Source organism: Zootoca vivipara, chromosome 14, assembly GCF_963506605.1.
Source record: "Zootoca vivipara chromosome 14, rZooViv1.1, whole genome shotgun sequence".
Lineage (NCBI taxonomy): Eukaryota > Metazoa > Chordata > Lepidosauria > Squamata > Lacertidae > Zootoca > Zootoca vivipara.
Genome location: NC_083289.1, coordinates 16,016,379 through 16,042,323, shown reverse-complemented (window position 1 = coordinate 16,042,323; position 25,945 = coordinate 16,016,379). Strand labels below are relative to the sequence as shown.

At 44.2% G+C, this 25,945-nt stretch overlaps 2 protein-coding genes across 3 annotated transcripts in view; one reads left to right on the top strand and one right to left on the bottom strand.

Annotated features, from left to right (window-relative positions):
* EFL1 (elongation factor like GTPase 1) overlaps window positions 1-2,106 on the bottom strand; it is a 59,727-nt gene extending 57,621 nt beyond the window's left edge. Inside the window, exons 1-3 of one of the 2 annotated variants that reach the window (XM_035130833.2) lie at window positions 2,033-2,106; window positions 495-599; window positions 133-200 (exon numbers count right to left, since the gene is read on the bottom strand). In XM_035130833.2, the coding sequence (XP_034986724.2) occupies window positions 133-200; window positions 495-585 (159 nt within the window). In that variant the 5' untranslated portion in view covers window positions 586-599; window positions 2,033-2,106. Of the gene's footprint in view, window positions 1-132; window positions 201-494; window positions 600-1,954 lie in introns of both variants that reach the window. The other variant, XM_035130835.2, reaches the window with a different exon arrangement.
* Window positions 2,107-2,257: 151 nt separating this feature from the next.
* On the top strand, window positions 2,258-25,497 carry SAXO2 (stabilizer of axonemal microtubules 2). The gene is made up of 4 exons (XM_035132236.2): window positions 2,258-2,371; window positions 20,481-20,660; window positions 21,076-21,278; window positions 22,193-25,497. Exons 1-4 carry the CDS (start codon window positions 2,331-2,333, stop codon window positions 23,185-23,187), a joined length of 1,419 nt encoding a protein of 472 aa, XP_034988127.2. The 5' UTR covers window positions 2,258-2,330; the 3' UTR covers window positions 23,188-25,497.
* The last annotated feature ends 448 nt before the right edge of the window (window positions 25,498-25,945 follow it).

Below are 25,945 nucleotides of genomic sequence, written 5' to 3'. Positions count from 1 at the left end.
TATATGGATAGTAAAAAAACAACAACACAGAATAATCTGTATTCACATTTTTCAGAGACTTTTCTTAAGTGCGAGAAAATGTGGATAGGAAAAAATATTCTGGATAATATACTGGAAATGTTTAAATTGTACCTTGCCTGCTAATCTGCTAGAGATTATTCCATTGCTAGAAATAAGGCAGTCAGCTAAAGTTGTCTTGCCTGGGGGAAGAAAGGGTAATGAAAAGTAGTACACCAAACAAAAATGAAAAACAAGCCCTTATATTTAAGATTAAACATTAAAGCCATCCTCCCATGAAGGCATATCTCCTCCCTTTAATCAATCTATTAGGGGTTTTCTTACACACCCATGTAGCAAGTTGTCAGAGATGAGTTATTTAATACACAACTGCATTACAGAGCAGTTATTCCATAACACAAAGCCTGTTTAAGACTGCTGGAGTATTTGTCAAGGGATTTGTGTGATATGCGGTTCATAACGTAGGTGTCTCTTACCATGGTCCACATGGGCTAATATACAAATATTCCTAATGAAGTCAGTCTTTTTCTGAAGTCCAATCGTCTTATTCAAACTTGCAAGAGCCATGGTTGGATGTTTTGCTGCAAGGAAAAGAAATTCATATTGGAAAGATCAAAGTTGTCAGAAAGCCACAAGGTCATATGAAAGCTTTAAATTGGACTAAATTCAGATGGCCAGGCAATATGAAGAAAGAGATTAGTACTGGGTGGAATTTCGGCTCTTCTCTTCTTTACTCTCTCTCCCTGTCCCCAATAAACCACCGTCTAAGGAGGATGCACATGCAAAAACTATGGTTCTAATAGAAGATCAACATGAATGCTTCTGTACTTTCCAAAAGCAATCAAAGTTAATAGCTACAGGGCATCCAAGTTAAATATTCCCTAATGAACCAACACACCCCATCCTGTCAAGTACATGGGGAACTAGTGGCCTGCCCTGTTTGTCAAAAACTTCTGTTACTGCCCCTGAAGAAATCACAGCACTGAAAACTCACCAAGCTACAGTTTTTAACAGTGCCTCCACCCACATCAAACAAAAAGTTTCAACCTGAGCCAGGTCGCAGCTGCTAATTTTCATATTTTACCTCCAGTGTAATTACGTAATAGTTAAAAGCACCGTCTATGCTTGGGAGCGGCTCTTTGGACCCCACCTTAGTGGGTCTCTGTGATTACAACAGCAACTTAAGTCCTAAACAGCAAAGTCAGATGCAAATGAAGCACAGTGAAGGCAATAATTACAGAAACAACCACTCCTGACATAAAGCTGTTGTTGAAAGCGGACCAGCCTGGCATTTGTAAGCGTGAATCAACATGAATACTGCATAGCGACAACTTTGCCCTGATTTTCCACCCACCCACCACCCAGCTCTCCCAGGAGCTCCAGGGGACGCACGTTGCCCTTTCACCCACCCGATGACCCTCCTTTGCTTCTCACCACAACAACCCTGCGAGGTAGGCAGGGCCAGATTTAAGTTTGATGAGGCCCTAAGCTACTGAAGGTAATGGGGCCCTTTATATGTGATATTTTAGGGAGCAGGCTAGCAGGCGGGGCCCATTACTTACATCATAGGAGCTACACAACACAAAACACTGTTGCTGTATGTAGGTCTTATTAATTTGTTTTTTATCTTATGTTTTGGAAATAAACATCGTTTTTCCCCCTTTTATTTTTTTTAGGGGGCCCCAAGAGAGTGGGGCTCTAAGCTATAGCTTGTTCTTTAGCTTATACGTAAATACGGCACTGGAGGTAGGCTAGCTAGAGGGATAGTGGGCTGGCCCTATGAGTTTGGCCACTGGACCTTTCCCTGCCACAGGCTTCCCTTTCCCAGTGGCAATTCTGCTTCTCTGCTTTCTTTCTTTTTTCCTCTTTTACTCTTGGAAGTTATCAACGATACTTCCTGAAGATGGAAATTTGGATTTAGGACTCGGAAGCCCACCTATCTCCCCTGCATTGCCGGCGGGGAATGCCTCGCGCTCCCTTCCGTTTCCTTCTTTTAGGGACGGAGGGGACTCACCTCACGGAGCTGCCGCCGGACACTGACAAGAAGGGAGCATGAGCCGGTTACAACCGGAAGTCCGCCTCGTCTTCCTTTCTGCGCGTGCGCAGACCGAGGGGGCGGAGCAAAGGAGGGAAGAGGCGCCGCGGAGGACGGTGGGAGATCTTGAGAATAGGCTCCGTCCAAGGCGCGCGCAAGCGCGCACGCGCACGGACGCCGAGCTAGTTGCTAAGCGACGGGGCGCTTCCCTAGTTACCCAGCAGAGGAGGAGGAGGAGAAAAGGGAGAAGAGCGAAGGAGCCGCCGAGGAAGGGAGGATGAAGCCGCCTCAGTGCCTGTGCCAGATTTGCACCTGCGGGTAAGGCAGTGTCCGGGGGGGGGAGGCCCCGAGGGGTGGCGGGGCAGGATGACGTCATACCCTCGGAGTTAGCCCCCCCCGCAAAGGGTCACAGACCCTCTACTCTTGCGACTCGGCTACCTTGCGGTGAAGGCTAAGGTCCCTTCACACGTGACACGTGCCCTACACGGGTGTTCCCGGGAAACTGAGCGAGCGCGTCTATTTGCACTTATTTGCGCTTAGCGTGCCCCTGGGCTAAGGGGAGAAATGGGGTTCAAATTAATCCACACACACATAACCCACCCCTAACCATCTTCCCCGGAGACCTTGGGCCTGTCGCTATATCTCCGTGTGATCTACCTCACGGGGTTGTCGTGAGTGTAAAAAGTGGACCGGGATTGAAGAAACAGAATAATGAGCTCCTGGGGTGATAAAGACGGAATAACTATTTGTCAAGCTTTGCAGGCAGGCAGAGTCCCAGATCCAGCCCCCTGCATCTCTAGGCAGGGCTGGGAAAGGCACCTGTCTAAAATCCAGGTCTGCTGTCAGTCAATGTACAGTATATACAACATTGAATTAGTTGGGTGTTGGTCAGACTCGGTACAAGGCAACTTTCTGTGTTCGCAATAATGACCCTAACAATGGACTTCCGATATGTCCTGTCCTTCCTCTCAAGTTGTTTCAAGTGGTTTCAATGTGGGTGGCGGTGGGAGGTGAGTGACCCTACCTTACAGGACGCACATGAGAAGAAAACGGGCGTAAGGTTGATAGAACATGAGTAGCCCAAAGTCACCCAGGCTGCGTCCAGATTGTCACGGTTTCCAGGTGGGTTTCAATCACACACCAGCAATTTCGGGATGCACAATTAATGCTGATTTGGAGTTCTTGCAAAACAAACAAGCTTCGTTGAAAGGTTGGATTTTTGCAATAAAGAAAGTGATTGGGGGGGGGGGTGCACTGTAAAGTGTGAGAGAACACTTGATGCAATGTTGTTCGATCTTCCCACAAACAAATCAGGGTATGTGGCAGTGCCCCCAGGAAGCTTCAGTGGGAAATTGTAGCCTGAAGAATTGATAGTCTGGGGTCAGGCATCCCCAAACTGCAGCCCTCCAGATGTTTTGGCCTACAACTCCCATGATCCCTAGCTAACAGGACCAGTGGTTGGGGAAGATGGGAATTGTAGTCCAAAACATCTGGAGGGCTGAAGTCTAGGGATGCCTGGTCTGGGGTAGTCGGTGTATGTGTCCTCCAGCTGATATTGGGCTACAACACCCATGAACCCAGCCAGCATACATAATGTTCATGGATGGTGGGAGTTGAAATCTTCAACTTTTGTAGGGTACCACATTGGCTTCCTTGCCAATAGGCCCAACTAACATCTGAAAGCAGTGTAGTTTCCAGATGTGCTGCACTAAGGAGTTCAAAGCCCAACTCAGACATGAAGCATGCCTGCAGCTAGTTGCTTTAATTTTGCTGCTTAATCTGCCCTACAGGGTTGTTGTGGGGATAAAAGAGTGAGGGGGTGACTGTGTCTGCCACTCAGCTCCTTAGAGAAAGGGCAAGTTAAAAGAAACAGCAACATTGAAGATCCACTAAGAGGGCTCCACAGGACAGCTCCATGCATTACAATAGTTATTGGAAACACTTCTGTTTCTTCATGCCAAACTTTACTCAATGTGTGGACACGACCCACATAAGCTCGCACATTTTAAGCACCAATGTTCTTGTGTATGTGTCAGGGCCATCTTAAGCATGTCGGGTGCCCTGGCGCCATGGTGCGGAGATCGCTCTGGCGCCCCTGCCCCGTTTCTTGTCGCGACAGGTGGGCGGGGCGCAGCGCGCGGCGCCCCCCTGGCAGTCCGGCGTCCTTGCGCCCCGCGCCACCCAGCCTTCCCCTAGAGCCGGCCCTGGTATGTGTCTGAGGAAACTGGCACGCATAATGTATGTATGGCCTTAGGTGGCAATCATATTTTTCACTGGCACGTGGGTGTTTCCCACCACAAACACATGAAGTGTGAGCAGCTGATGAGAGGTCTCAAAATACATCAGGGAACCATGTCCTCAGCCAGGGTGCAATGGACACTGGCCACGGAGAATAATAGCAGATGGGGTGATTTACTGTCCCTCTCAAGGATCTGGCAGTACCTGTTCCATATGGTCCAGCAAATTCCAAATGATGTGTCACGACATGCTTGCATGCTGTGAGAAAACAGCATGTGTGCCATGAGGCTTTGATGACTCTACAACAGTAGTAATCCCTGGAAAAGGCATCTTTATGTTTTTCACCATTTTGGTCAGGCCTCCTCCCACTGCTGGAATGATAGATCTGCCATGGGTAGGCAGACTAAGGCCCAGGCGCCGGATCCGGCCCAGTTGCCTTCTAGATCCAGCCCAATTGTCTTCTAAATCTGGCTTGCGGACGGTCCGGGAATCAGCATGTTTTTACATGAATAGAATGTGTCCTTTTATTTAAAATGCATCTCTGGGTTATTTGTGGGGCATAGGAATTCGTTCTTTTTTTCTTCTTCTTCTTCCCAAAATATAGTCCAGCCCACCACAAGGTCTGAGAGACAGTTGACCGGCTCCCTGCTGAAAAAGTTTGGTGACCCCTGATCTAGTGTAATTGGTTGACATAGAAACATCTGAGCAAACGAGCAAAATTACTCACCCTTAGAGCAGGCTGCCTGTTACTGTACATCTCTGTCTGAGTCATCACTCACAATAGCCTTGCTTCCTTTTGCTCAGGAGGTGGGCCTAGAAATATCAGCAGCCAGCTTTGATGAGCTAACCTAGACATGACATTAGATGTATTTCTGCAGGTACATTTGTTAAAATACAAATAGCACATGCTACGTTGGGGGCTGATTATTATTAGGGGTGGGAGGAATTTGCCCTCCCCTCCCATTCTGTATATCTGATAAAATTCCTTTCTCTGGAATTGCTGTTTGCACTGCGAGAAAATCCCTCATGGACGCCCATTCTATTTCCATTTTTAAAAAGTAAATATGCTGGAAGCCGCCCAGAGTGGCTGGTGCAACCCAATCAGATGGGTGGGGTACAAATAATAAAATTATTATTCTTACTCTTAAATTTTAAAAGCAAATTTACAATTTAACATCACATCTAGCTATTCAGTCGTACTCCCGCAAGTTCTAAATGTGAGCCTTCTGGTGCGTATGAATGAAGCGTGCCCTTGCATTTCACACACACAAAATAAGTATATCTTAGCCCACTAGTGTTCCATGGAACTCAAAACTCCATTTATACATTTCTCAGTCAAGAGGCATATCTGGATTAGGGCCATTTCTGGAATAACAAAGATGTGTAGTATATTGCGAAGAACCTCAGAAATGTGGCTGTTAATGGGGAAGTGATTGAATCCTGCACTTAAATGGAACATATGCTATGAATTCCTCAAGTGGTTACAAACTTCTCTGCCGTACTGGCATCTATACCACTTCAACTGGCTCCAAGGAAAAAAAAATATTTTTAAGCCCCCTCTTGAGCCACCTCAGCTACAATCTACACAGTTTTATGAACAGTGGATAGTGGCTTACGACTTAGCTAGGAGGCAGCAGGAGACAAGAGTCTTGAAACTTTTTCCTTGAGCCCAAAGGGCTTGTGTTTCTCTTGACATGACACTGGAGGAGGCAAAGGAGCTTCACGCCAAACAAAGCTGTTTCCAAGTTCTGCAATGAAACACCACAGAACAAAGGCCCTGTGAAACATGCCTACAAACAAATGGTTTACAAAATGTACATTGCCAACAATTTTGTGGTCAATAAACTCTCAAGCAGATATTGATGTAGGCAGCGAAGTGAATTTGCTTTGCTTTTGCAACAGCACTGCAGGTTTCAATGGGAGGACTTGTCGCTTGGATCCTGTTACCTGGGGAGTTAAGCTACACACACATTAGGGTTACCAAGAGGAAAAGAAACAACAGGAAAATATATAGGTGGTTTGCTCTTTTGCTTCTACACGGAGACTCTACTTCTGCCCTAATCCCCAAACATCATAATTATTTAGCACAGTTGGGGACATTGACATTCATAGGATAACATGTCAGCGCTAAGAGGACTGTATTCTTTCACATGATAAACACTAGCATTTACTTGGAAACTGATGAAGGTGTAAGGCATCTAGATTTTCTTTTCTCTGTGGCAAATTACTTCTTCACAGTCTGTTGATACTTTCTTTGTATAGTGGTGATTTAGTTTGGCAGCTCACCACAAACCCAAAGGGTGTGTATACATACCCTGTGCTCCTATCATTTTATTGTTGCCTAAGCATATCCACATTATAGACTTTGGCTACAAACCCATGCACATTGGCTTGGAAGCAAGCCTCAGTGGGACTTATTTCTAAGTAAACCTGTACAGAATTGTACTGTTGAACTGGCTTAACACCCTTCCCTCTTCCCGGAGAACATTTGGAATTATAGTTTTGTGCTGAGTCTATGAATCCATAATGAAGACTCAATACACTTTCCCAACTTCAGTTCCCATAATTTTTGCAGGAAAGACATGGCATGGAGCATCAAATAAAACATAGTATAAAATTTTGTGATGTATGCCTTTCAGTTTTCACAAATTAAGGGACACAGTACTCCGTTCATGAATTACAAATCTGTTATTCTAGTACAGTATATGACCAGATATTAAACTGTAATCGATGATCTAATTACAAGCTTTTTTAAAAAGCTTTTTGTGAGCAGTAAAGGCAGTCAGTTTGTTTGCAGGGTGCAAGGCATGGCCAAAGTTTGCAGAAGGAAATTTCAGAGGCAGGTTTTTTTTAAAAAAAAACCACAAAAATGTTCCTGTAACTGCATTTGTGCAAAATAAGTGTTGGATCCCTTACAGCTCTCTTAGGAATATAAATATGTGTTGCCTGGTTTGAAATGATACATTCTGAACCTGAACCAGGTATCAATTACAGCTGAGCATAGGATGTTTCCATAATAAGATGTAAACACTTAATTTATTTTGTGTGTGTTTTAAAAAAAAAATCCCTTATGAGTTGCAGAACTAGTGCTTAAAAGAATATCTCTTCCTTATATGCACAGCCAAGAACTAGAGTGCCTTCACAATACAAATGTCAATTAGACATGCCTTTTTGGCCTTCAGAAATACTGAACTATCCAAGCAATGGCTAGACCAGGCATCCCAAAACTGTGGCCCTCCAGATGTTTTGGCCTACAACTCCCATGATCCCTAGCTAATAGGACCAGTGGTCACGGATGATGGGAACTGTTGTCCAAAACATCTGGTGGGCCGAAGTTTGGGGATGCCTGAGTTAGACTCCCTCACAGTCAATATCCAAAAGCTATGTGTGACGACCCTGGTCCCACTCTACCTTACTATCACTGCGTCACAGGAATCCAGAGGGGAAAACACCCACCCTCTTCCTCCTACCGCCTCAAAAATAAACCCCTTTTACTAATGGGTTTCTAAGTAAGGAGAGCCTTCCAGCCTACGTGGCCTGGTACCTTAAGAAACTCTAGGCTGTCCCCCAGGAATAACCTCTTGCCTCCTGTAAAGGGTCTCCCTCAGTTGGATTCCCCCACTGTAGAAGTTTGCCCTAGGCACTCTGGCAACTTCTTGGCACCTCAGGTTACCCTTCTTAGCCTCCTCCGTGTAACTTCAGGACACAAACCACCACCTCCCTGCCTGAGGTGAGTTTGGCCCTCTCTTGAGTCACCACGGCTGTGAGTCCTGGTACCTCGCTGGAAAAATACAAACGGACCTCTTGTTGGCAAAAACAGAGATGAAGTTTTATTGTGTTAAAAACATAAGTGATTCTTTAACATGTCATTTATTAATTAGCTTTGTTCCAGTTGTACAAAATAAACTCAGTCAAACATTTAACTTTAAGTTTTCCTAGCCTCTTAACTGTCTTCATATAAGCCACCACATAACATCACACCACACCTTCCTCCCTCTCCCTCCTAACTCACCAAACCGACTCTCCCTCCTTTCAAACCTGGCCCAGTCCCGCCCCCATCAGAGTTCTATGCCAGTCAGGCTGGAGGTGGGTTAACTCTTTGCCAGCCGGGCAGAAATAAACATTTTAAAAGTGCTTCAATTTGTCACATATCTCCCCCACCACAAAGACATTGCGTCGGCTTGCTCTTAATTAACTAGAGCAATGCCAAAGCAATGGGCTTGGGGTCCAAAATACTTCGATGCATTCTATAACATTCATATTACAAAGTCAACTAAATTAACATCTCATAAACTTGTACACAAATAAACCATGTTTGGCATGTGTTAGATTATAACTCCTAAGCACAAATGTTTTGCTAGGGTTATCACCGTTTCATATAATACTTTGCACCATTCTATACCTCTCAAAAATATACCTAGACAAAGCGTCCGCTATGATGTTTTCCTTCCCACTTATGTGCTTACCCTGTGTCTATTTTATGAGTTGCTAGGTTGGTCCTCCCTGGGATGTTTGAGAAGATTTGAGCAAACTGAGCAAGGACTATTTTTAACTGCTCCTTTTGCTCTGGGGTCAGACTTTCATCGAATGACACCTCTGCTAGAGTTGTGCCCTTACTCAGCTCTCCCCACCCAGTTAAATGAATTCCTTGTGTCATCTTCCCCTTTACTTGTAACACCAACTTATTTCTGTCAAAATAAGGCTTAAGTAAATTTACATGAAAGTTTTTACATCGGTTCCCTTCCCCATCTAACTCTACCAAATAGTTCACCGCTGATATCCTCTCGACCACTTTGAAGGGACCGTCCCACGACATCTCCAACTTCTTTCGACGTCTTGTTCTTAACACGAGCACACTGTCACCAGGCTGGAAAGTTCTGTCTCTTGCGTGTGCATCATACCACTGCTTCTGTCGACGCTGTGCCTGCTGCAAGTTGTGAGCGGCTTGCTCCCGTAGCTCTTGAAGGTCGCTCTGCAGCTCCTGTAGATACGTCACAACATCAGGGCTGTCGATCTGCTCCTCCCCTGACCACGCTGCTTTCATCAAGTCTAGGGGTCCTCGTGGCTGTCGTCCAAATAGGAGTTCAAAAGGACTGAACCCTGTGCTCTCCTGCGGCACTTCGCGATAACCAAATAGGAAGTGTTGCAGCCTCTCATCCCAGTCGTTAGGATGATTGATGGAATAGGTTTTTAGCATCCGGCTCAGGGTCGAATTAAATTTCTCCGTCAAGCCATTCGACTGTGGATGATAAGCCGTAGTTTTAACATGCTTAATTCCACAAAGAGTTAAAAGCTCTTCCATGGTCTTGGACGTGAAGGATGTCCCTAAATCTGTTATAATTTCTTTGGGGAATCCCAGCCTTAAGAATACCGACATGAGGGCTTTTGCTACAGTCTTGGAATCAATGTCCTTTAGAGGTATTGCTTCTGGATAGCGCGTAGCATAATCCACGAGGCATAAAATAAATTTATTCCCCCTTTTTGTAACTCTGGAGATAGGCCCGAGGATGTCCACTCCTACTCTGGAAAAGGGCTCAGTAATTACGGGAATAGACTGTAACAAGCCTCGCGTTTTGTCCGCTCTTTTGCCTGCTTTTTGGCAGATCACACAGGACTTGCAATACTCTTTGATGTCTTTGCCCATCCCAGGCCAGTAAAATCTTGCTTGGATTCTATCACTAGTCTTTCTAATGCCTAGATGCGCTGCTGAGGGTGCGTCGTGTGCCATTTGTAGCACTTGCAACCGGTAAGCTCTTGGCAACACTAACTGTTTCTTCCTTTCCCAAACAGCAGCAGTTTTCCTCCTCCTAGAAATTCTATACAGTCTTCCCTCAATGGTGGTAAATAAGCAGGGGTTCTCCACAGTTACTTCGGCATTAGGACTTTGTGCTTTACCCCACAGCTCTTTTATAGTTTCATCCTCTTTTTGATCACTCAAGAATTGGGCACCGTGCTCCTGGACCACTGGCACGCTAATCAGCCCTTCATCCTCACCAGGTTCTATGGGTGTCTCTATAACTGCAGGAGGATTACTCTCAGTGACTTGAGACTGTGACCTAGTTATCACTTGAATACGGTGCTTCTGACTAGCTAGGTCATTCCCTATTAAAAAGGGTACCTCCAACTCATTTAGGATTCCTACTCTCCACTTGCCACAAAATCCTTTGTAGGTAATATCAACTTCAGCTAATGGTACTTCAAAATGTGGGCCCCATATGCCTTTTAAACTATAGGACTGACCCTTGAGGTACTGCTCCTTTGGAACAAATTGGGATTTAACAAGTGAGACTTCTGCTCCTGTGTCCCTCAAACCTAAAAAAGACTGACCATTTAATTCAATTGGCTCCATGTAATCTTGGTTGCATTCCTGCTCAGCCCTCCAGACCTGTAAGACCTTAGAAGTAGTCTCAGCTGAACTGTCTGCTTTCTCTGAGCCTTCTGTCTGAGGCGAGCTATTTTCCTGTGACTGCATTACCAGTTTTACTTGTTTAGCTGCAGTAGGTGTAGTTTGCGACTTAACCAGCAGGGGGCACCTGGCACGTACATGGCCCTCACGATTACAGAAAAAACAAGTGATTTTCTTAGACCCTGTCTTGTCAGAAACTGATTCCCTGACAGGAAAATTTTCTTGCCTGTCTTTAATTTCTCTGTTTCTCCATGGATTACCCTTCTGTGAGTGTTTTGGGAATGCTATTTCATTGAAATCTCCTTGTAGTTCGTCTAAGACCTCAGCAACCTGTGCCACAGTTTTCAGTTTTTTATCCCTCAAGAACCAACGTAAATTGCTAGGGATTTGCTTAAAAAATTGTTCTAAACAAATTAATTGTTTTAACTCATCAAAGTCCTTCACTCCACTCCCTTGAATCCATCTGTCAAGTAATTTATCTAAGCGGCTAGCTAGTTGGGCATAAGTCTCTTTATGTTCCTTTTTTGCCTCACGAAAAGCCTTTCTGCTTTGTTCAGCCGTGAGTCCACATCGAACCCTGACCCTTTGCTTAAATACTTGGTAACTTGACAGCTCTTCTTCCCTCAGGTCAGCATAAATTTCACTTAGTATCCCACAAATTTGAGGTCTTAAATAAAGCATCCAGTTCTCCTCAGGTATTTGAAATTCCACACAAACGCGTTCGAAGGTAAATAGAAACGATTCGACATTATCGTCCTTTCCAAATTTGGGGAACCTTTTTAAATTAATTGCGATACTATCATTATTAACTGGGCTACTAGTTAATTCTGATCGCAAACGTATCTCTTCAAGCTTCATTCTGTCCTGTTCTAATTGAACCCTTAACCTCTCGGACTGCATTCTCTCCTCAGCTTCAATTCTAGCTTTTTCTCTCTCACTTTCAATTCGGGCCATCTCAATTCGTAGTTTCATAACTTCTACCTCAGAACCTGGGCTTCCCTCAGCCCCTTCCATTCTTTCATCTCCTTTTGCCTCTCTGGGTTTTCTTACGTGAGTCATTTTCCTCACAGGAAAATCCTGACAGACTCAAACCAAACTAGGCGCGTGAGCTTTGAATTTCGATCACGACGCTGCCACCAAAAATGTGACGACCCTGGTCCCACTCTACCTTACTATCACTGCGTCACAGGAATCCAGAGGGGAAAACACCCACCCTCTTCCTCCTACCGCCTCAAAAATAAACCCCTTTTACTAATGGGTTTCTAAGTAAGGAGAGCCTTCCAGCCTACGTGGCCTGGTACCTTAAGAAACTCTAGGCTGTCCCCCAGGAATAACCTCTTGCCTCCTGTAAAGGGTCTCCCTCAGTTGGATTCCCCCACTGTAGAAGTTTGCCCTAGGCACTCTGGCAACTTCTTGGCACCTCAGGTTACCCTTCTTAGCCTCCTCCGTGTAACTTCAGGACACAAACCACCACCTCCCTGCCTGAGGTGAGTTTGGCCCTCTCTTGAGTCACCACGGCTGTGAGTCCAGGTACCTCGCTGGAAAAATACAAACGGACCTCTTGTTGGCAAAAACAGAGATGAAGTTTTATTGTGTTAAAAACATAAGTGATTCTTTAACATGTCATTTATTAATTAGCTTTGTTCCAGTTGTACAAAATAAACTCAGTCAAACATTTAACTTTAAGTTTTCCTAGCCTCTTAACTGTCTTCATATAAGCCACCACATAACATCACACCACACCTTCCTCCCTCTCCCTCCTAACTCACCAAACCGACTCTCCCTCCTTTCAAACCTGGCCCAGTCCCGCCCCCATCAGAGTTCTATGCCAGTCAGGCTGGAGGTGGGTTAACTCTTTGCCAGCCGGGCAGAAATAAACATTTTAAAAGTGCTTCAATTTGTCACACTATGCTTGTTCATAAATGGGAACACAGAATATATAACACCTTCATTTGTCTCCTTTTAGTATTTGCTAGCTTCTATTAGTCATTCTCCTATCACAGTCACATTGCTCTAGATTTTGCCCCTTTCCCACTGATCAGGACAAAATGCCCCTGGAGAGAGATGTCTATAAGTGGGGTGTCCTTAGGAACATAAGAATTGCTTTACTGGAGCAGCAAAGGTGTCCGATACCCAACAGATTCTAGACAGATGCTACTAGGGCAGGGGTCCCCAAACTACGGCCCCCGGGCCGGATGCGGCCCAATCGGCCTTCCAATCCGGCCCGCGACGACTCCCGCCGCCCGCTGCCGCCGCCCGCTCTCACGGCGCGCGGCGCAGCGACGATCTAAAAAATCGGCAAAAAATCGCCGAAAATCCTTTGTGCGCATGCGTATGGGCCTCTCCCGACCCGGAAGAGGTCATTTCTGGTGCACTTCCGGGTCGGGGGAGGCCCATACGCATGCGCACAAGCGATTTTTGGCGATTTTTTTCCCGCCCGTGTGCGTGTGCGCATGCGCACGGGCGCGCACTCCCCCGCCCTCCAGCCCGCTGCGCGCGCACTCCCCTGCCCTCCGGCCCACCGCGCGGTCGGCGCGGCGGGCACCGGCCCGCCGCGCAGAAAGTCTGGGGACCCCTGTACTAGGGGTTTCCACTGTCCCAGCTCTCAGCCCCAGCATTTGCTGTATTCTTTCAGTATATTGCAATCCCATTAACTATCATGGATTTCCCCTTTACGCCTTAGCCTCAGCCACTTTGGAGGTGGGAGCAGGGATGCCGGCTCTCACCTCTGTCCTTCTTGAGGACAGCCTCAGTGGAGGCTGAACAGGAAGGTGCAACCTTGTCACCTAGAACCAGGCTGGGAGCTGATCCACGCAGTCAGTGGAGTACATGCTTGCAATCTTGACATTCCCATACAGCAAGAGTGTCCTGTGAGTGAGCATGCATCATCTTCAAAAGCTGTCGGAAGGGGTGGGGAAATTGTAGGGACATATGTGTCACAGTCTTGTCCTGCTCCTAAATCCCGAATCCGTGATTACTGAGCATGTCAAGCCTGTACTATTACTTGCCTGACTAAAGCTATCTTCCTTATAAGTAAGAGCCTTCGTCTGCATGTACTAGACAGGAGTCAGGACATGCAAAAACAAACAAACAAAATAACTTATGCATAGGAAGTTAGCATGTCAAGAAGACCTGTTGATTTCTTTATCAGGGAGAAAAAACCCCATTCCACATACCCTGTTTTCCCGAAAATAAGACATACCCATAAAATAAGCCATAGCAGGATTTCTAAGCATTTGCGCAATATAAGCCATACCCCGAAAATAAGACATAGTGATAGGCGCCGTTCTGGAGGGCGCCAAGGAAGAGGTGAGGCTGGACATGTAATAAAAACAAGACATTCCCTGAAAATAAGCCATAGTGTGTCTTCTTGAGGAAAAAATAAATATAAGACAGTGTCTTATTTTCAGGGAAACACAGTACACTTTTGCAGCTAGATGATCTGAGCAGCGTTTGTTTTGGGAAAGCTTGATGATTTTCTAAATTGGCCCAGATTTCGGGGAAGGAGTTTGGGCCATTCACAATGAGGGCTTGCTGCTGTGTGTAGGCACTGAATATTGGATAAATGTCTGAGGAGGACATTTGGGACTGGAGGAGCAAGGCAAATTAAATCCTTTGACCTATGCTGGTGGCGTATGTAAGAATTGCTACAAGTAGTAGCAGTAGTAACCATCGGCATTGTGGCAGAATGGTCACGGCGCCTCACACAAATGGTTTTAAAAAAGATATAATAAATTCAGCACAGATATTCAGAGAGTGCGATGGAACGAAAGGCCAGCTAGTCCAAGGCTTTGCTCTCAGGACCAACTACCCACCAGCCTTTCAACAGTACTACTCTGCAACACAAACATATACCCCAGTTAGGGGACATTAGCAGGAAGGTGGCGGCAGAGAGAATGGCTCAAGTGAACTACCCAAGTCACACTTTGAGAGGAAAATAAAACACAGTGTCAAGTGTCTATGTACATAATTCCCCTATGTAAAGAATGGAGGGTCTATCACACCTATATGGGAACCTCTGGCCCTCCAAACGTTGCTGAATTCATCATCCTATGCTTCCTGACGTCCATGTAGCTCAGCAACATCTGGAGGGCCAGAAATTCCCACACACCTGGTCTATCCTTACTTAATATTACTCATTAACACAACCTTGCAGATTAGCTCCCAAAAGTTAATCTAATGCTAATCTGCAGGAAATTGTTACTAGTTCATTTGCCAAATTTGTCAGTTGCACCCCAAACAACAGTTTGAAAAATCAGTACAAATGCTGTTTACCTTGTCACTTCAGTGAGATTTTCATGCATCATAAGCAGACATCCCCAAACTGCAGCCCTCCAGATGTTTTGGCCTACAACTCCCATGATCCCTAGCTAACAGGACCATTGGTCGGGGGAGATGGGAATTGTAGTCCAAAACATCTGGAGGGCCGAAGTTTGGGGATGCCTGATCATAAGCAACCAAATGAATGGTTTCAGCCTTGTTTCATTAGTGCAAAAAAGAGTGATTTTATTTTACAAACCTTAAATACTATTCACACATGGGAGTAAAATGTGTTTTTTCGTGGGAAGTCTTATCCTTTTATACTGGTGTCCTAATTTACAGATGATGATTGCAATAAGATGAAGCATGGTGAGTTACGTTATCACTTTCAAATGGCTCCAAAACGTTAAGACGGTTGGTGGGAAATGGGATTTTAGAAGTTCAATCTTAAAGTGAGATTTAGACTTAAAAACCAAACTGCTTTCAGAGGAAGGTTTGCCAGAGAGTGTAAAAGTGAAAGAGAAAGACAGCAAGAGGAGGAGGAGGAGGAGAAAGAGAGCGAGAGAGAGAGAGAGGGGGGACAGGAGTGGAACTTGAATTCCTTCTGATGTCACAATCCATCGCCTCTCTAACAATAAAGGAAACCTTGACAACTGCAGAAGGACAAGCGAGGAGAAAAGGAGGTGAGACCATTTTGATTGCAGAACATTTCAACTTGTAGGTACATAGTAAACTTTTGAAAATGTCTCATTGAACGTGATTGTAGGCAAACATGGGGACAGGTGAGCTGTCAAGATCCAAAGGCCACAAAATGCATCCCTGTATCTGAAAGGCACTTGGCCTATTGGACCAGGAGCCTTCTGCAGGGGCCTGGGCTTCATCCGATGTTGGTGTCAGGGTTGTGAAGTGACTATTCCATGAAGGCAAAGAGAAATGGCCTAAAGAACTTCTCAAAGCTATTAATCACAGGCTTCTGAAGCCTCCTTCTTTTCCACTGCCTAGCGGCAGAGACAGCCTTATAAATAAAGTTCACAGCCTGGGTGCTGCATCTAGCAACTTCATTGCACACTTTTCTTTGTGTGTTGAAGATGCTTCTCTTTGCCCTGGCTTTTGATGGTTAAGGTATTTTGGTTATCTTTCTTGTTTTATAACTAATGGTTTTATCTGGTTTTGCCATTGCATACTCTAATGTCGTAACCTGCCCTGGGTCCCTTACGGGGAAGAGTGGGTAAGAAATATTATGAATAAATAAATAAAACAGAGTGGTCTGCTTTACAGCGAACAGTCCTCTAGCTAAATAAAAAAAAATTCCTTCAGTAGCACCTTAATGACCAACTAAGTTTTTATTTTGGTATGAGCTTTCGTGTGCATGCACACTTCTTCAGATACACTGAAACAGAAGTCACCAGACCCTTATGTATATTCAGAGGGTGGGGGGTGGGGTGATGGGAATGGGTGATAAAGATAAAGAGCCCTCAGAAGGGAGAGCAGGAGGGGGCTTGAAGTTGCAAATTGTTTCTAAGTGTGCATCTATGCATATAAATTAGCACATGAAAATTTTATGCATATCAGTCTCTCTTTTATATTTTTTTATAATTAGTTTTCCAATATACCCCCAATATTAGCCAAATTATATGAATAACAATTAATTCCCAAATTAAACAATTATCAAAAATGCCAATCAACTTCCAATTAATACATTTTAGTTAAAGTGGCTCCCCGCATGGTGGTTTGGGTGCATTTCCAATCTTATATCACTGTGTTCCATGTCAGTTGCATTTCAGTTATAATAATTATCCCTTAGTCAACTGCTACATTATTAATGATTTCCATCCGTGATGTTACGATATATAAATTTATAAAGCTTCAAGTGAGGAACTCAAAACTATTATCTTTATTCTGCCCTGCATGTGAAAACTGTTATGTCCATGGAGATTCCTTCTGTCCATATATATATATGATGTTTTCTCTTTCACTTCCCAGCTGTTGTTTTCTCCCATCCTGGCTTGGGGCGGAACTGAATCTCGAAGTTTCTCAGAGATCTCATCTCTCCGTCCCTTGCTTGGATGTCTCAGAACACGCGGCAGTCTGCTAGGAACCATTCTGTCTCACTAGTAAAACATGTCACAGATCCTCACCATTTCCCCTTCAGCCTAGGAAAATGTGGGCTGCCTTCATTATGGCAGGCAGGACCAGAAACGATACACAGGTGGCTACCCTAATGGTACAAAGTAGGATTGGACCGAGACCGAGGAGACCCAGGTTCAGACCCCCACTTGGACTCAAGCTCACTCTCTGCTAGGATAAAAGGGGGGAGGGACCTTGTACACTGCCCTGAGTTCCTTGGTGGGATATGTGGGTAAAAAAGGTGATTGACAAGCAAAGTAGCTCCAACCTCCCGCCAAGAGACCAGGAAATAGCTCAGGGGAAGACTTTCATTGATCCGTATTCTGCCATCCCTCATCCCCCTGCTCTAGTTGGTTCTAGCTGCTGGCCAAGAAACTGATTGAAAGGGATGCCAACTTTAACGTCAAACTGTCAAACTGTACAGTACTCCTGATAATAGTGCTAATATTTCAAGGTTTAATGGAAAGGAACACCGTTTGTAATCTATCCAGCAGTTTTTCAAGAGAAGAAATACCAAGGACTCAACCTGCTCTGATGAGTCATTTATATCCCCCCTACAGAAGAGTAAATAGTTGCTGACAGGTTAATCTTATTCCTGTCATTTCTCTTTTTAGAAGCTCTGTTGAATTTCCATGGGAGAGGTTTGGGTAGCCATAAATTGTGCTAAATCCTCCTAGGAGTTTTTCTGCTTGTCAGTATTAGGGAACTGAGGTCACTGGAGAAGCAGAAACCCTTCCAAAATACTACCCTCCTAATAGATGCATTATTTTCATAAACATAGCAGCATTTAAGGTGGCAAGTAAAAGCTTCAGTGAGGAATATATTCTGTTGTCAGAGAAGCTGTCAGGGAACTCAAGTCCTGGGGGGCATTGTGGCTTTTTATAATAAATCTTTATTTGGCTGGTGGGAAATGTTTTGGAGGAATCTTGGGGCCTGAGAAAAACCCACCAGCAGCCTCTCTCTCCTTTTTTGTATCTGTTAGTATGGTTTCACTGCAGTCTATAAGTCTACCTTAAATTATTCCACCTGAAGGCAAGGTAGGTCACTGGTGTCTTTTAGAGTCAATGAGGTCAGATTCTGGACATTTGGAGGAAGATGTGAGAATGGGACTCTACATGTATACATCTATATTGTTGCTGTTGCACATAGTATTTTTCAGCTGAAAAAGGCTACCAGTGCAGCCTACAAATATAAATGATAAGACAGTCCCTGCTGTCAGGTCCTCACTGTAAGAGACATGACACAAAAGGAAAAGGGACAGGGAGGAAGAAGAGGAAAAAACAAGCCCAGTCATTAGTATTTAGGGCAGGACTGAGCAAAGGGGAGGATGCTTGAAAGTGCCCTACTATGTAGGCTCCATATACGTGGATCCGGAAACTGCCCTGGAAAAACAGCTGTCCGTGTGTAGAGGCCCCGTTCTCATCTTCCTCTGAACATGCAAGGAGCAAGGTCGGTGAGCAGCAGCCGTCTTCCAGTGTATTCAGCATAGGTGTGTTGGGGAAGATGACCACAGAACTGCCCGTGGTCTGTAGCTCAGCTCTGAGCTCAGCTCTGAGCTCAACAACAGAACACAAATCACCGAACAGAAATAAGCAGCAGTTGTAAAGATGGAAATGGCTGCAGTTCAGTTGCCCCCGAATGAGCCTCGGGGACAAACAATAGGGCATGGGAAGATAATTCTTGGGAACCTGCTGGGGCAGGATCATGTTGGTAACACAAAGTGTTACATTCCTGTCCTGCTTGAAGAGATGTCGCCAGCAGCAAATATCAACGATGCGACCCGCTTTGGTGGAAGCAGCAAACCTTCATTGAGGAACACAGGAATGTCAAATAAACCTCAATAAAGTCCACAGTCAGCTAAACCAGGTTTGCCCCACTGAGAGACTGGAAGCTATTTTTATCCAGTAATTGGCACATGCCTTGCTCTTCTGGGCCTTTGGTTGTGCCTGTTATTCTTGTAAAAAAACTTTTCTTTTTTACAAACTTCAGTTTAGTTACGATTCACTTTCAGTTAACATTTCTACTTTCTTATACATGAGATGCTGTTTGGCACCGATGACAAAGAAACCCCTGTACTTTATTTGCTTCCCCCTACACACACCTATGAGGATCGCATCCAAGAATATGATGCTAAAAGAGATGTTGGCAGAGTGGGACGCATTAAATACACTCCCAGGAGATCCACAAGTGCTGTCCCCCATTAGCACCCACAGTTGTAAACCACCAGGAATACCAGTAGAAAAAGTGAAGGAGGAGAGAGAGAAAGGTTGCTGGGATGGAAAGAGGTGTGCATTTGCAGCAGGAGCGAAGTCTCAAAGCAGAGCAAAGCGTGAAGTCAACATCCCACTTTAGTGGGGCCATAGCTCAGGGCAGAGCATATGCAGCACACCAAATATTCTAGGTTCAAATCTACTAAAAATAAATAAAAATCTCAGGGGTGGAAAGGGCCTCTGCCTGATATCTTGGAGAGCTGCTCAAAGTTAGACCAACCAAATACTCTCTATCTTTACATTTGTTGCTTCCAGACAAGGGGCTCTTGAGTCCTATTCGCTCATTATGCTTCTGTTGTAAGCTACAAATGTGACTTTTTGCACTTCTGATTGCACTTCTTTACATGCACACCCCACAATGTCTCATCCACACCTGTGGGCGGGGCCTTTTGAGGCTTGGCACACATGCACTCTTGATTCTGGTGCTGGGCACCTTATTATGAACTTAAGTTTATTATTTTTAATTGATCTTTTAAGTAGTGTTTGAATGCTTTCTCTGCAGTATTTTTATAGCACGGTAATGCCCTAATGATGCATTTTTTTTAATGATGAGAGAAAAACTTGCTTTAGTAATGCGGTTAGTGGGAGTGACCAGAAAGGTTTCCTTTAATGATTTATTGTGGGGGTGTGGTGGGGGTGGGAGCGGAACACCCTAACAGACTAGTGTTACAGCAACCCTCTTTTTCATGAATATCTAGTTGGGAAAGCATTTTGGCATTAAAGGATTAAAATAAACAGGGTCATGAAATGGCAACCATTGCGAAGGTTATCATTAGCGTGCACTTTCCTGATTCATCACAGCCCATTGCCCACATAAAAATGCTGCCCTTTTAAAACACTTCCATTCTTCAGAAAAAAAGTTGGGCTTTATGAGGTCTGAGAGTTAAGAAGAGGAAGAACAGCAAGGAAAAATTCAGTGTGACAGTGACTGGATGACAGTATTGTGCAGATGCCCTGTAAAAAGTTGCATGGCTTTTCCGCATCAAATGTGAAACAGGCACTGTGTGCAGAACAGCAGGACACTTCTTGCTAAAAAGAGCTTCAGGGAGTAGTCTCGACTCCGACAGCTTGAATTGGTTGACCATTATTTCCTTCGTTTATTTTTGCTGTTGTTATTAAATCCCAGGCGCCATCGTTGCCCTCATAATCCCACCAGGATTTATGACCGTGTAGGGGAGTCGACCCTCATAACGGAATATGTGGACAAATATCCTCTCTATGGCAATATCCCTCCTGCCCAGAGCCTCAAGCCCAAGCATGAGTATCAGACACACAGAGGGAAAATGGAAGGCATCACAACTTTCAAGTAAATATTTTTCAGTGCTGGATAGACTTTGGGGCTACCAAGACATCATAGGGAGAAGACAGAGGGAGGGATTAGTCAGATTCAGATTTTGCTAAGGGGAAGCATTTTGATCGGAAACTGAGTGGTGGAAAATTTGACCAATAGCATTATTAGGGCTGTTGCTTGATTTAAGAAAATGGATTCCCTGAAATGGAAATGATATACATTTTTTATTCAAAATAATTCAGCAGCATTAATCATGATCACCATTTTAATTGTTCCAAACGTTATAGCCCTATATAGGCACCAACAGCCACAATAGCTTTTAAATAGTTTGGTTTTTTAAATACTGTAAGCTCAGTATTTTTAGTTATATTCATAGCTGTTCAAGGCTATTTAAATCCAGTGCTTTATGCTCCCCCCACCCCCCTTCCAGGTCTGACTACCTTCCATACGATGTTACAAATCGGCCTGTTCGGGTTCCAGCGGAGTGCAAACCAGTAACTGGAGAGATGGACATTGGAACCACTTACAGAAGAGATTATAATGCTCACAAAATAAACCCCGTGATAATAGTAAAGCCTGTACAGAGGAAATACAACAGAGAATGCACAGTGAATACCATACCTACTTACCGAGGTAATAACACACAACACTTTTCACAAAGAGAAGTGACGGGCAGAGTGGTGGCATGCCATATGGCCATGCTGGAGAGGTGATGGTGGACTTGGCTTCTGTGATGCTGTTCAGGCGAAACGAGGGAGTCTGTTGGCAGTGGATTCTCTTGTTAAGTCTCTCTAATAAAATGCACACTGTCGGCATCATCCATGGGCTTTGGAGGCAAAAGCCTAAAATCCTGCTTTGGTTAAGGCATAAGAAGAGTCCTAAACTAGTTTACTCATTGGGTTCAGTGGTGCTAACTACCTAGTGCTTAGGATTGGCTAGCCTTAAACCATTCCCTTTTCTTAGTAAACTCTGGGAGATGCTGTCGTGCATATCTGTGTATCTTGGTGACACTAGAGACCAGACTCTAATCCAGCCCCACTGGGATCAGCTGCACTAAGGAGTTCCCCATTGAGAACTGCAGCCAAACTGATTGCTGCTAGCAGCCAGTGAGCCCCACTTTGTCCAGTCCAAACCACACCTACAAACTGACTTCAAAGGACCCTGTTCACCTGTCAAAATTGGCCCACAAAGGATGGAGAATTAAGGCGCAGGCTCCCTAACCAGATTCAGTCCCTCACAACTGCAGTAGAGATTTCTAATACAGAATTCTCAGCACCTTCACCAAATTATAATCCTCAGAATTTATTGAGGGAAGCCATACCATTATTTAAAGCTGGTATAGGTAGTAGGGGTATTCCTTTACTCAGCAGTTTCTGGCCCAGAGTGATTGAAGGCAGTCAATTACATGCCTACAGGTGCCCTAAGTATGTTGGCAGGGGGACACACCACTCAAACAGACTGCAACCTATCTATGCTGAGGCCAAGGCTATCAAAAATTAACAACCGTAGCAAAAATTGTTAGCTTTAATGCTGTTTTTGTCTTAAAGATGACTATAGGGCCTGGGAAGTTCAAAGAAGGGAGATCAACAAAGTGGAGAACACCTACCAACTTCCCACTGAAAAGTTTGGGAACAGCACCACATTTCAAGATTCCTTTTTCCCGAGGGAAATCTCCCTCCGAAAAAGCTTTAAGCCCACTGTTGTGACCAAGCTTTCAGATGAGCCTTTTACCAGTGTTACAAGTCACCGCAGCGATTATGTTCCTCATCAGCTGGAGCCACAATTGAAGGTGTCCAAGGAAGAATACAAGCCAAATAGCCAACCCTTTGTAGACACCACAACACACCGCTGTGATTTTAGAGGGCTTGCTGGCGAACTTCCCAAAAGCTTCAAGCCTGAACCCTCTAAAGTGGAGGTGAGTGCTCATTTTGATGGAACCACAGAATTCCGCGATCGTTTTCAACCGTGGGCCATTTCTTTACCTGAAGTTCCCAAAGCAAAAGAGTATGTTCCACCCACAGGCAACATGGATTTCAACTCCACGAGCCACCTTGCTTATATTCCACACACCATCAATCCAGTTGTCCTCATGAGACCAGTAGAAAGGAGCAGGAGAAATAATGCCCCCTTTCAAGGGAACACAACAATGAGAGATTCCTTTCAAGCTTGGGATATCCATCGGCCAGAAATTGTCAAGAAGCCCCAGGATATTCCAAAGGCCTCTGGGAAATTTGATGGCATGACAACCTTCAGAGCTCACTATAGACCACACAACATAGTCCTGACTCAGAGTTGCAAACCTTCAAAGATGGCCCCTTTACAAAGTTCAGCACCTTTTACAGATGAAACCTTGTACCGTACAGAATATACGCCAAAGAAACAAGAGGTCTGCCCAGCAACCTATCCATCCCCTCCAGGATATGTCTTTGTCAACACTGATTCTCATGGTCACAAATTCTTCCGCAGAGTTTCACCAGACGTCAGCAAGATTGCTCATGCAAATGGTAATCATGTTCCAAAAGAAATAGCAGTTGTATCCTAACTCCTAATTCTAATAGTTTGCACAAAAGTGGTCAGAGTATTACATTAGCTCTAACCAATCTAAATAAGCCTACTGATTATAAGATATATTTTTTTTTTGAGTGATCTTAGAACTAATTTTTACAAGATTGGTGATAAAGTTTATATAAGTAAAATTTGTGTCAATATTTCTGTGGAATCTCTTTTTCTTCAACTGTATTATTAGACAACTGTTCATTTTAACAAGATGGGTGATTTTCTGGCAATATTTTGATGATGCATTTTAATACGATTACCTGACTAGGACTGTGCACTGTTCTTACGTACAGCGAACAAAATTGTCCCAGCTCACTTCCTTAAAATATGTTCAAAGGGGTTGTAGCTAACAAGCAGAATGTGAGAGCTCCCAGGTGAATTCTTGGTATTTCTTTTTGAAGGATCTTACAGTGCAGGACTGAGATAGAGCTCTTCCCCAGACCTTGGACAGACAAAATGATTTGGCTAGCCAGCAAACTAATCTTTAGCACCTGCCTTATACAGAACCAGACTAAGGCAGGTGCTAAAGATTAGTTTGCTGCTGCACCAAGTGGCATCACAAAGAACATTTTGCACTAGTTCAACATGTTTATAGTCATAGAATCACAGAATTGGAAAGGGCCCTGAGAATCATCTAGTCCAGGCCTCAGCAATGCAGGAATATGCAGCTGTCCCATACCAGTTGGATGCTGTTTTGTGTGTGTTTGTTTAAATTATGAAGGCTTGCTAGGACAATAAGAACTTCCCCTTTGGATTTCCAAGACATTTCAGTATGTATTACCAGGCCCTGCAAAACCACATTGATAGACTTTTGTATTGAGATGCTTAGTCAGATGTGAACATATTTTTTGCTGCATACCTCAACAAAGGATGGTCTGGGACTGTTGGCATCGTGTATTGTAAGCCAATGTATAAAACCAATCCAGCTCAAATTATGTCCCATTGTAAAACGTAGGGCTTCAATATATTTATTTTACCATATTTGTACAGGCAGCTCCCCATTTGTGCGGGATTTTGTGTTCCGAGGTACTGCGCACATCGGCGGGACACAGGAAAGGCTGCCCTGCCAGCCTTCTGGTGTTGAAAATGGCATGTGCATCAGTGGCTGTGCACATCCCAAACGCACACAAATGGGGAGTTGCCTGTATACTGCTTTTCAGCGATAATGGTTCTCAAAGTGGCTCACAATAAGAAAAAATCAGATTTACAGGCAGATGGCAGTGCCCTCACAAGAACAGATCTGGAATACTAGGTGCTGCCAATTTTTATGAAAGGATGGCCCTATGTGGTTCCTGGCTCTATGCTCCTGGAACACAGGGGGTGGCAAAGCAGGGTTGGGATAGACATTGGGGTGGTGATGTTCACCCAAGTCCTCTTTATTACATCAGGTACTCTTACTATGTTGAGCAGATGGTGTTAATGGCTACCAGCCCTTGTTGTTAACTTGTTTTGGGTTTTCTCAGTGGGAGGTGCAGTAGAATTCTAGGGATGTTTGTATTCAGTAAGAAGTCGCACTATGTTCAGTGGGGCTTATTTCCAAGTAAAAGTGGGTAAGATAATGGTCGTAACAATGAGTAACTTCAATTGGATTTGGGTCTGGGTTGGGAAGCTTTTTCCAGATTATTTGAATCTATTTCACCTTAATATACACGTATGCCTGGGCACATGTATATTACTAAATTTATACTGTAATGATAAAACTTGCATTTCGGAGTATGATTTCAGTTTTGATATGCCTGTAATTCAAGTTGTAAGGTTGGTGCCAATACTTTGAGCTATTGCTCCAGTGAATGCTTCACATTGTTTTCATTCTCACTGATTGTTTCTTACCTGTGTGTTGCCTTGTACTCGTCATTTTAGGGAAACCATTTTATGACTGAAGTGTCATGTAATCCCACGTACTGTACCCCCAAACCACCAATTCAGAGATCGAGATCAAGAACTGAATGGTGTCAAAAGAACACAATAAATCATCCAAAAAAAGGAGAGGAAAAACTCCGAACTGCTGGGAATGTTTGTTTTGTCTCACTCCCATATGGTATTCTTGGTATTCTCACAGAGCACACAGAGATCTAGAGCCTGATTCTTTTCTTCGCCCTATGTCAACTGAATGCTCTAGAATTGGGGGAAATCAAATTAAAAACAAAAACTTTCTATTTCGTTTCTTGAAGCATGTTTAAGACTGCCGGTAGGCTAGGAGTGGAGCTTTTCAGATCTTATGATACTGTATACAGTGGTACCTCGACTTACGAACGACTCGACAACCGTTTTTTTTGACTTATGAATGGGGGTAATGGCCGTGCGCTTACGAATGTCTCGACATCCGGAAAAAACCACGGCGGTTTTAGATAGGGATTTTTCGACTTACGAATTTTTCCGTTTCCAATGCATTCCTTTGGGAAATCGCGTTTCCAATGGCGTTTTTCGACTTACGAATTTTCCGACTTACAAAGGTGCCTTCGGAACGGATTAAATTTGTAAGTCCACTGTATATACTTTTTCCTTTTGCCACCTGAAATGGACACAGATGAGCCTCTAATCTAGTTTGGAGACACGCTCTTAACTACTGTCATCTCATTCTCTGATGGAGATGAAAGAGCCAGAACACTTTTCTCTTTCAGTCCTGTTCTTTCCAGGTCCTCTTTTCATATGGCTAGTTCACAACAAGCACGTTATTTACTTGATAACCATAACGTCAAGTGGATATTTACACATGTAAGTGGGCTGAATCCAGCATGTGGTTT